General features: G+C 33.5%; 1 protein-coding gene across 5 annotated transcripts in view; it reads right to left on the bottom strand.

Moving 5' to 3' along the window:
• Positions 1-4,991: 4,991 nt before the first annotated feature.
• Positions 4,992-12,499, bottom strand: part of PDS5B (PDS5 cohesin associated factor B) — a 204,461-nt gene continuing 196,953 nt past the window's right edge. For all 5 annotated transcript variants that reach the window (XM_059378326.1, XM_059378327.1, XM_059378330.1 and 2 more), the window contains 2 exons: positions 9,474-9,612; positions 4,992-8,038 (listed from right to left, as the gene is read on the bottom strand). In XM_059378326.1, the coding sequence (XP_059234309.1) occupies positions 8,003-8,038; positions 9,474-9,612 (175 nt within the window). In that variant the 3' untranslated portion in view covers positions 4,992-8,002. The remainder of the gene's footprint in view (positions 8,039-9,473; positions 9,613-12,499) is intronic.

Here is a 12,499-nt window from a genome sequence, read left to right as displayed (position 1 = left end):
TGAAAAATGTAAATAACCTAAATGCCCAACAGAATAGTTAAGTAAATCATGGCAGTTGTTAAAAGGGTGAGATAAACCCCTATGTTCTGATAGCCTTATAAGAATATTAAGTAGAGGAGAAAGTTGTAGAAAGGTATAATATGATCACGCTTACATAAAAATAAAAGATAATATGTATATAGGCATGAGAAAGTATGACAGACTGAAATCCTGATCTAGTGAACATATTTTGCTCTGAATGTCTGTGTTGTTTTGACTTCCTTTTATAGGAAAGTATTTAGGAAATCCCTGTGTTAATTTTTAAATAAAAACAAAAATGTTTACCTGTTAATGTGAATGTTGTCTATCTGAATAATGGTAGAACTCAGTTCTAACAATTTCCCAGTATGAATGGTTTGAATCTTAAAGACAGGTAATTGCTTCTACAGAGGAAACTAGTAAGCTAATCTTCTTATATTACAGTTAACTAACTGGACCCTCTGTTTAAAGCCCCTTAACGGTATTACACACTCTTTTTTAAAGCCGTCATGTTAAATGTCTTAAGTTTGTATTTTTATTCTCTTGCTCTGAAAGTCATCAGTAGCTCCCTTAGCTGGCTTTAGAATTCGAAGCCCTACCCAATGTTCCCTCAAACTACATGTGCAAAGTATCTCCCCACTACCCAACCACAACTCAAAGTTCTCCATCTAAGCCAAACGGGTCTCGTGGTTCCCAAACGAACCAATCTGGTATGCACCAACCCCCAAACATTGACACATCATCTATAAGGTGTTAACTGTATTACCTTCTCTCTGATAATTTTTCACCCAAGATTTTTATGCAAAACTATAAGCATCCAAGGGCCATAATGCAGATTATATTGTGAGCCCAGTTAAACACATTAGCTCAAGAATGTAAATTATGGGGGCACCTGGGTGGCTCAGTTGGTTAAGCCTCTTGATTTTGGCTCAGGTCATGATCTCAGGGTCGTGAGACTGAGCCCTATGTTGGGCTCTGCGCTGGGCATGAAGCCTGCTTGATTCTCTCTTTGCCCCTCCCCTCACCCTGGCTCATGCTCTCTTAAAATAAAAAAGAATATAAATTATGTACAATAAATGAGATTTATATTTTTATCCACCACTTTCTAAGATCTCAGCCTGAAGCATTTTATATGCTTTCAATAATGCCATTTATATGCTTTCAATAATGCTAGTTCTATTTTCAGATATAGAAAGATGACCAGATACAGGAAGGAAAGGTTATGTATTCCATACTGTGGACATGTTGAGTTGCAAGAACAGCTGACCCCTGAGTGATACAGGTTTCAAGAACAGCCGACCCCTGAGTGACACAGGTTTCAACTGTGTAGGTCAACTTTATACATAGATTTTTTCCCCCTATACATTCAGTACTATAAATGTATTTTCTCTTCTTTATAATTTTCTTAACAACATTTTTTTCTTACTCTATTGTAAGAATACACTATATAATACATAGAACATACAAAATATGTGTTAATCAGCTATTACCAGTGAGGCTTTCCACTTAACAATAGGCTATTAGTAGTTAAATGTGGGGGGACTAAAAAGTTATACACAAGTTTTCACTTTTGGGGGGGCAGGGGGGTGCCAAATCCTCTCTTGGGAGGAAAAAAATCATATCAACAACCCCTAACCTTGCTTTGTTCATGGGTCAATGGCATTTAAAAAAATTATTTTATTTCTATTTTTAAAGATTTTATTTACTTCAGAGACAGCATTAGCAGTGGAGAGGGAGGAACAGGCTCCCCAAGGAGCAGGGAGCCTGATGTGGGGTTCAATCCCAGGACCCTGAGATCATGACCTGAGCCATCCAGGTGCCTCTCAATTGTATTTTTTCAAATTAACAACAGCAGCAACAAAAAGTCCAGTTCTTGTCACTCTCCTACTCCAAGTCCTACGACAGATTACCATCAAATTCTAAACACAACCCCTGACAGACATACAAATATGATCTGGGTCTTCAAAATCTCCTGACTTTCCCTCCTACCCATTTATCCTGTGGTCACTTTCACATCAAGAACACATGCCTCCTTGAAATTACTGATACACTCAAGTTCATTCTTCCCTAAGGACTTTTGCACTTACTCTTCCTTCGACATGTAATACTTTTCCCCCAGGTATTCATAGTGCTTGATCCCTCACATAATAGAAGTCCATGCTCAGATGTCACCTTTTCAAAGAATCTTCTTTGACTATCCTATATAAAATAGTCCTCCTGCGGAGAGGTTGGGCTAGAAAGGCAGAATGAAATCTCCTATAGTCTTGGTGTGCCAAAGGAAAAGGCTGGTCATACATAATACAAGTCTTACCCTTAAGACTTTTGAAACAAGTGGACTGAGTCTAACTAAAGCTATATCCCAAGACCAACTCCACAGATTGTGGTAAGCGATCTCTAAGGTAAATCCTCTCTTGGGGGGAAAAAAAAATCATATCAACATCAATCCTTCAGTTCTTTTATATAAACTGTCCTACATAAAAGAAAAAAAATACAAGCCCTAGATACAGGGAGAAAGAAATATGATCAGGAAAAATGTGACTAATAAGAAAGAAAAATCAGGTAATAGGTTAAGATCCACAGATGAGTCAGATGTTGGAGTTGGTTATATAATTCAAATCTCTGCCAGCACTGTTAAGAGGGAAAAGAGAGTAAAGGGACTTTCAACAGAGAAATGAAATCTATCAAATATAATCAACTGGACATTCTAAAACTAAAAAATTCAGTATCTGAAATTAACTAATTGGATGGGCTAAATGGAAGCCTGCACAAGGCAGAACACAAGATTGGCAAATCTGAAGATGTATCAGTTGAAAATATCCAAACTGAAGCACATAAAGAGAACAAGAGCAGAAAGAAAGGGAAGAAAATGAAGAGTACACAGGGCATACACAGTACAACATATTTATAATTTGAGTGTCAGAAAGAAAGAAGTGATAATAGAATAGAAGTAATATGTGAAAGGATAATGACCAAGAATTTTAAAAAACTGATAGAATATATCAACATGTAGATTCCAGAGCTCAGTAAACCCCAAGCAAGATAAATAAAATGAAAACCGTAAGTAGGCCCACCACAGCAAACTGCTAAAAACAAAGAGGAAATCCTAAAAGCCAGGAAAAAGATAATGGACCTACAAGGAGCAAAGATTTTCAGCTGCTTTGCAACAGAAAATATGAAAACTGGAAGAAAATGGAATGCGAAGTTTCAAACTGCCAAATAAATATAAGTGCCAATCTAGAATTCTGTATCCAAAGAAAATATTCTTCAAAATGAAGGTGTGATAAAGACCTTTCAAACAAATGCTGAGTTAACTGCCACAAGCCGTGCACTATAAGCAATACTAAAAGAAGTTCCTCAGGCTGACAGAAAAGGAATTAAGATGACAGCACAAAACTATAAAAAAAAAAATAGCAAAGAGAAAATGTATATGTAAACAAGAAAGAACACTATTTAAAGTAATGATATTATGGGATTTATAACCACAAAAAAAAAATATGAAAACTATAGCACAAAGAATAGGGAGGCAACAAATGGAGTTGAGCCATTTTAAAGTTCTTGAACTGTTCAGAAGGTAGTAAAAGCATTAAAATAACACAGACTATAATAAGCCAAGCACAGATACTGTAATCTGTAGGGTACCACAGAAAAATAATACAACCAAGCATAACTAAAAAGCAAAGAGAGAGAGTAAAAAGTACAGATGATCCTTGAACAACAAGAGTTTGAGCAAGGTTCTTTTTTTATAGAGCACAGTGGAATAATTTTCTTTATGATTTTCTTAATAACAATTTCTTTTCTCTAGCTTACTTTAAGAATACAGTATCTAATACATTCAACATACAAGATATGTGTTAATCAACTATGCTATTAGTGAGGTTCTTGGTCAACAGTAGGCTATCAGTATTTAAGTTTTTGGGGACTCAAAAGTTCTATGTGGATTTTCAACTGTGTGGGGATTGGCACCCTTAATCCCCACATTGCTCAAAGTCAATAATACCTGAGTCAAAAGAAGGTTGGAAAAGGAGCAGATAATGGAATAAAGAAAAGATGGCAAAAAAGACAGCAAGATTTAAAACCTACTGCATCAGTAATTATACCAAAACAGTCTAAACACTCTAAAGAACAAAGATTCCAAGACTAGATAAAAGAACAAGATGAAAGTATAAAATGTTAACATAACACATACTTTAAACATAAATATATATGTAAATAGGTCAAAAATAAAAGGACGGAAGAAGCTTTGTCATGCAAACAAAACAAAACTGGTACGGCTATATTAATATCAGACCAAGTAGGCATGAAGTATTTGCACAGATATCAAGTGACATTTTATAATTATAAAAGTATAACTTCATCATAAAGGCATAATAACCCTATAGTTTATGTACTGAGTAACACAGCTCCAAAGTATACAAAATAGCTTCTCCTCCCAATCATTTCTACTATCTATCTTGCCTTTCTTTTTTACATTCACCACACTTTTCACAATCTGACATTATATTACATATTTAATTATTTTTTCCTTATTCCCCCACCCCCTTGTGGAGAATGTAAGCTCTGCAAGGGCAGGGACTTACTCCATCTAGATCACACTTGATCCTCTGTAACTAGCCTAACACATAGTAAGTACTCCATCAATATTTGCTGAACAAACAAATAAAAGTGCCAGTAGGAACTTACATTCTCAGTGCTTACTTTTAAAGCTTCTATGATACATTTATTTTCTTCAGTTATGAGATTCTTTAACTTAACTAGCACTTAGGAATCCTTGTTACCCAAAATTTTATATGAGAAGCTTAAACAAAAAGTTTGGAAAAAATGTTACTAGGAAATACATTTCCTTTTCATGCAACAAAGGCTTCAAAATAAAAAGCCATCAAAATGTGCCTTTAGTAAACATATTTAAATATATATATATATATATATATATATATATATATAGAATCACATAAATAAAATAATACAATTACATATTAGGTTTCATGTTTATTCAACTTCACAGAAAATCCAAAAATGTGTCTGAAATTGGTTATCTGTCTAAATACCAATTGTTCATTATGGTGACATAATACTCTGTGGTAAGGGAGATAGACCTTAGTTAAACAAATTCTTAAATTCCTGACATTCTTCAAGTGGGCAAAAGGAAAGCTGAAAAATCAAACTTACAAGTTGTAAGAAGATACAGAAAGTAATTTAACCTTTAATACCTGGAACAAGTTTTACAGCCACATTTGTAATTTACATATACAGTGGAGATCACTGAAAAAAAGCTTCCTGTTGCACTGCAGCAAGAAATCTTATTATAATGTAGATTAAGTGAACTTGCTACAGAGGGCAGCAAGACAACCTCACTGAAGAATCGTAAGATTTTCATAATGGAATTTGTTATAGTGAGTTAAAATATTTTCTTTATTTTATACAGTACACATTTTTCAAAATGAACATTATCACTGAAGAGTTTGCTAACCACTGTTAGCAATTATTGTATACATACTTAATTTTACTTTAGTTATAGTATGTGGCTCTCCAAATATTAGCACATGAAGTGTTAAGTTTAAACATAATAATAAAAATAATACCCTAAGATGAAGACTCAGGACATCAAAACTTTGATCATTATTGCACCTATTTTTCTACAGAAAAATGGAAAATTTACATCATAATCCTCCCCAAAAGTGAACAGACAAGTTGTAAAATCACAGACTTACTGGCATTAAACAAAATCTACAATGAACATTTTTTGTGAACTAATGTACAGAATTAATGTGCAATGAAATTTGGTTAACTATGATCATGCAAATAAAAAATCCTCCACAATCATTTTTTCATTATGTTTTATAAAATGGTCTTAAAGATATACTTCCATAAACATTTCCGGTGCAATTTAGTCAATGACAAAAATACAAAGCTATCCCTTATTCTTTATTTTATAGATTTAAAAACATGCCTTTGTACTGCTGAGATACAAATAGCGTGTTTGGGAGAACTGAGCTCATGAAACGGTTAAAAACCAATGCATCTTGGTCCAACATTAGCTGCCTTGTATACAGCAGCCTCCCATAATCACTGGTGTCAGCACTGTTGGAAATGAAGAACAGTTAAATATTGAAAGATTAAGACACAACTCAAAACATTTTTTAAAAAATAAAAGGCCGTTTCATAAACATGAAGAAATCTTTAAAAGGAAAATAATCACATCAATTGTGATATACATTGGAAAATAGTAAAGTGTCATTTTCCAAAATAGCTTCTTTATTATATCCCCCCATCTATTATAACCAATCTTGGAAATATACCTTAAACATAATGGTGTATTATATGAGAATGCTCCATTATTCAATGTGATAAATTTAATAAGTTAGGATATGATTTTCTTTTCTGATGTTAACTGTGGAAAAACACAAAAGAACAGCACCTGAAATATTACAATGAATTTAGGCAAGCATTAAATAGTAACTTTTATGTTTTGGTTCAAAATACAGTTTACAAACTGTATAAAGGATACTGACTTAAGTAATCTGTTTCTATATTTTGCAGATTATGATGGAGAAAAAAAAAAAACTGCCCTAAATCCAAATAAATTTCCACTTCTCCCAATCTAGATGAAGTGGAATTTCATTCAAAATTTTTAAGATTGTGATACCTACAGTAGCTCAGATAGTTGGATACATCACTCCCACCCAGTCCCTCCCCCTCTCCCAAAAACAAGTTTTTGGCTCCAAAATAAAGTACAATAATAAACTCTTGATGAAAAACTATGTTATGGGGCAATCTATCATATACTATGGCTAAATATGAATTTACAGAAAAGAGCACATCCCATTTTCAGCACTTTTTCATAAACATGCAACTCACTATATAAAATACAAAACACTTGCTTTCAAGAACAGCTTTATAAAGACACACTGCATCAATAAAATTTTTTCTTTCTGATTAACTTTACACTGTTATGGAGAACTGGAACTTTTCTATGTGTATATATCAGATTTTATATTATAGTGTAATAATTTGCATTTTCTGAACATAATGTTCAAAAGGAAATATCTATACACAATAACATTCTAGACTATTAAAAACTAATTCAAATTACAGAATTTTATTGATACAGTAGATTAATAAAAACTGAAAAGGGATGATGATAAAATGGGATAAAGAATTCAGTACATTATTTTATAACACACTCTTTAAAATTAAAATATTTTAAATCTCTCTTTTCTTAAAATTTTCATTGCCACGAAAGGCCAGAAAATTCTGAGACCAATACTGAGGTGTAAAATAATCAAACTTCAGGACTATTTCACAATTTGTGTGGTGTCCTCCCATTGGAGGCATTATTCAGGTGTAATGGCAGACAATTTAGCACCTCTGAAGATTAAGGGTGCCTAGGAGTAAACACTAGGTAAGATACACAAGGGAAAGAGACCATTTTACTCTCCAACAAACAATGACATCAAGAAAATGACACCATTTGTTGAAAAAATTTTTTCACAGTAAAATTGCAGAGAATACAAATACAAACACTGACAGATTACTGCTTAAGATCTATCCTAACAAACTCTTTCCAAATCAATAGATCCAATAAACAGCTGGGTACTGTCAGTTTAAAGCCGCCGATAAAAGCTATACAAGCACTTTAGAAGTCAGAAACATTAAGAAAGAGAAGGGAAAGATGGAAGGAAGGAATAGAGGGAGGGAGGGAGGGAGGAGGGGAGGAAGGAAAAAATCTATTTACAAGTTTTTCTTTAGTTTATGTCTACATAGCCATCGCACATCACACTTCCACAAGACTCCATAGTCAATGTTATCACCAAGCGTATGGCTAAAGCGCTGTGACCACAAACACATGAGGTCATCAAAGAAAGTTCCAACTGTCCACTCTCTGGTAGTCCCACTTTGTGCATCAAAGGCTTTACTTAGCCTCAAGCTTGACAAAAGAATGCTTCTTCTCAAAGCTTTCACACATTAAGTTATTAATTACATTTGTTCATCGCCTTTCTCTTTTAGAACTTCGCCGACGTACCTTAAAAGGAAAATTACCAGATGTTTAATTAAAATAGTAGACATAGCAGTAATTAATTATTTTTTAACCAATAATTATTCTTAGCTGTTCCTGGTTTTCTTTTTCTTCACTGGAAACCGTTCTCCTATTTTAAGTTCCTACCTCATCATCACATATTTAGACTTTATATAATATTCGAATGCCCACAAATAGTTTTTCCCACGATAGAGAAGAAAAACTATTTTACTTTTCTATTTAATAATTTCAAAGAGAAATGAACAGAAATCAATGGAAACAGTAAGAGAAACAATGCAAATATTTTTTCACTTATGTTTCTATGGTAAAAGAAAACATTTGGTCCTTAGGAACTTAGGCTTACAGTTGTTTTTCTGGGAAAACCGTTATTGAATGTGGATTGTAACAATCATCAAATACATAGAAATAATCTGAAGTTCAGATATATTACAACTTACTAGCAAATACTAATGAAAGCATAAAACTTTAGTTCAAAAATGACTGGTAATAAGAGGAATATAAACAGAACAGGATTTTAATTAAAATTAATTTATGGTGTAGTTTAAAAAAATTTTTTTTGGATGAAGACATTAATCACTGAGAACTTATCAGCCTTATTTTTACCCTCAAAACAATAAAAAAAATACTTTAAGAAACAAGCCCAACAAGTTTGAGACCACAGAGTTCAGATATTTTTCTGTCGTCTTAACCCCTTCATATAAATGAACCCTGATGCAGAGAGAAGTGCTGATGTTAAATAGCACAGAGGGGTCAGCTCTGGGACTACATCTCAGAACACAGGTTTCTCAAATAAAGATGGCTGGCTGTGCTGATCCAAAGACTCAGCATTAGTGTATCATCAAGAGAAAAGTCCTGACTTAAATGTGTTAACAGTATTTCTTTCGAAGAGAAATACTCAAGATGTGTTAACTGACAAAGCCATTCCTAAAAAAAAAATTATCTCAGGAAGAATCATATTTCCACTTTTGTAAAAGAAATGTTTGTTAACAATTTTATAAATTTCAAAGATGTGATTTTATCATATATGGTTAACTTCCAGTTTTCACTGTGAAACTCCCAAGAAAAAAGAAACATAAACCACAGCCTATTTAACATATAAGAGTGCTCTAAAATCAAGGTACACCTTAAATGCCTGAAGTAACATCAGACAGCTACTTGTTCTTCTCTATGTTCAGCTTTCAACCTGATATTTATACTTTCACCAGGCTCAATCTATTATTCACACTGAAAGTCTCAGTATTCCTTAAAGGATACTCTGTAATTTTCCAAGCTGGTAGATGAAACAACTATACAAACTATGAAGAAAAGCAAATAAATACTTAGACTTATAAGAGCAAGTGCTATATGTATCTTATAAAATATTTACCAACTCTATTCTATATTCTGTATTATCATACACGGTACTCTAATAAACACATACATTTACTGTAGAAACTTCTTCTTCCTCTGTTTCTTCCTGTGGAATATCATCATTGACAGGAGAGCTACTCTGAAACACATCTACTTCTTCACTTGAATCATTTTCTTTAGTAGCTGCTTGTTTGGAGCGTCCTACACGGCTAGAGTAAAACAGATATAAAATAAAATTAACATTTTGATCTTTGAGTAGTAGAAATGCTTTATTTCATAAATTCTCAATTATTCATTTCATAAATTCTCAATTATTATCATTTTTATCCTTCATTACCTTACAAAACAAGAAATATTTTCTAAACCCTTAACCAGTGTTTAATCCCAGAATCTCACCTACAAACATTGACCAAGTAACAAAAACATGTGTGACTGATACCAATACCATAAAGGATTTTAAAACATAAACCAAAGTCTGCTCTTCCTGTTATCTTTTTTCTCCACTCAGTAAAAGGCATCTGTATCTACTGAGCTGCTCAAAACAGAAAATTTGCAGTCCTTCTTACTACCAGTGTACCACTCTTCATTTGGCCCCATGATTCTTACAAAGAAATCTCAAATCCTATTCACTTCTCTCCACCTCTATTGCTATTACACATTTCCAAACCATTCTCATCTCTTTACCTCTTCTCTTAAAATGTAAAAGCAGCTGATGTCATTCACTCCCCCTCAATAACTACCTACTATATTGACAGAAATTCCAAAAACCTCCTTAACATAGTATATAAGGCCCTGCAGACAGTCCTTGGCTACCTGTCCATTCCCATCTCTTTCTACTCCCCAATTCCTCACAACTACAATCTGGCAAATTCTTGCCTTCCTTCAACTCTCTGAATTGGCCAAGATTTTTCCTACTTTGGAACCTTCAAATCCAATGTTCCTTCCAATCGTGTTCTTCTTGCTCTCCATCAGCCTAATGCCTACTATTTTCAAGAAATCAACTGTCCCTTTACAAAGAGAAAACTTCCCAATTCCCAAGCTCTTTCATTATGTTCTCTTACAGTACCCTAAATTTTCATCAGGGCACATAATTTAGAATTCCATATTTAAGAGTGATTATGTAATGAGTACATGCCTATTTAGATAGTAAATCCCGTAAGAACAAGAATCATGTCTGTTCTGTGCCACTATATCCTTCAGCACCTAGTACTCTCTGAAGTACTAGTACTCTTTGAGGCAATCAAATATATGTAATAGATACAACCATTTAATCAAATGTATCCTCCTCAATATCTTTTTTATCTGCATGTATATTCTTTAATTAAAAACTTTTTTTTGAGTACAGCTGACACACAACGTTACGTCAGTTTCTTTCAGGTATACAACACAGTGATTCAACTTGTTTAAACATTATGCTATGCTCATTACAAGTATAGCTACCATCTATCACCATGCAGTGCTACTACAATATCACTGACCATATTCCCTATGCCGTGTCCCTTTATTCCTGTGATTTATTCATTCCCAAACTTAAAGCCCATATCTCCCACTCCCCTTCACCCATTTTGCCCAAGTGCCCTACACCCACTTCCTTCTGGCAATAATCATCACCTTATTATTCTCTGTATGGCAACTTTTTTTAGAAAAAATTAAGAATAGAGTTTATCGGGACGCCTGGGTGGCTCAGTTGGTTAAGCAGCTGCCTTCGGCTCAGGTCATGATCCCTGCGTCCTGGGATCGAGTCCCGCATCAGGCTCCTTGCTCAGCAGGGAGCCTGCTTCTCCCTCTGCCTCTGCCTGCCATTCTGTCTGCCTGTGCTCTCTCTCTTCCCCTCTCTCTCTCTGATAAATAAATAAAATTAAAAAAAAAAAAGAATAGAGTTTATCACTTCTCTTAGGTAATCCAAAGTATTTTTTAATCCACACTCAAACCAAATGTATTTTTTTATTATGATTCAGTTTTTCAGAATTAACAAAAGAAAAAACAGGAATTACATGGAAAATACAATCTTTCTCAATTCTACTGAGGTAAGAACAAGAAAAACAGGCAGATCATAGTATATGTTATTCTGCTAGTTCTTAAAAAAGAGGTTCCCTGTGAAGGGAAGATACACTGTTAAGACAGAATACAGTCTTTCTTTCGCAATGATTTTTAAAAGAAACACTTGGTTTAGAACATTCGTATGAGGAAATGCCATGATAATTATTTAAGTCCTTAATTTTTTGGTGTCCAAATATAAACAAATTACAGTTATGAGCCTCAAAGATATTTCTGTTATTTCCTCATTATAAAATTGTGGAAATTTAATATTCCTTAAGAGTTTGTTTAAAAACAGCTATTTTCTATAATTGAATCCAAACACATTTACAAAGCTACCACAAAAATATACTTACCTTTACTTTTTACCCAAGTAAAAAATTAAATGGAAGAGGACAAGAAGTAGCTAGAGACTCAGGCAACTTTTCCTCTTCCTGTGGAATACACAGGAATAGGAAACACTTCTAAGATAACTTAAGTATTTAGCCAAGGTGTGCTGGCAAGTCTGAAAAGCCATGGCACTGATGTAATTATGTAATGAGATTATTCTAAGAAAACTGCAGAATTTCTGACAAATGGAAGACATGTTATTCTAGTTCTATTTAAATAACTGAGTAAAGTACAAAATATACAAATTATAGTACTGATACTCCTGCTACTTTAATAATCTTAGGTACAGAATTGTTACGGTAACTTCTTACAAATGTGTTTGTGTGCTTCCAAAACTATATGTAGATATGGATGTGTTAATTTGATTAGAAAAGAACAAAATCAAAACACCAAAAACTTCAAATCTACATGTGATAATTTCTGTAGATATAATTTAAAGAAAAATAATGCCTGTTACTTTCCTATACAATTCAAAGAATAAAAGCAAAAATGTAAAAACTATTCTACAAAATAGTTACAAAAACTATTTTACAAAAATGTAAAAACTATTTACCTCCTGCTGAGGAGAGACATTAGGAAAAACTCTAGTGTGGAATGATGAGGCAACATGGTCAGTATGATGTGATTATTTAAAAATACATTCTCATCTCCAGATACTATAAAGTCTGT

This window comes from Mustela nigripes, chromosome 15, assembly GCF_022355385.1.
Source record: "Mustela nigripes isolate SB6536 chromosome 15, MUSNIG.SB6536, whole genome shotgun sequence".
Lineage (NCBI taxonomy): Eukaryota > Metazoa > Chordata > Mammalia > Carnivora > Mustelidae > Mustela > Mustela nigripes.
Note: the sequence above shows the minus strand (reverse complement) of the source record. Positions and strands in the feature narration are given on the sequence as shown.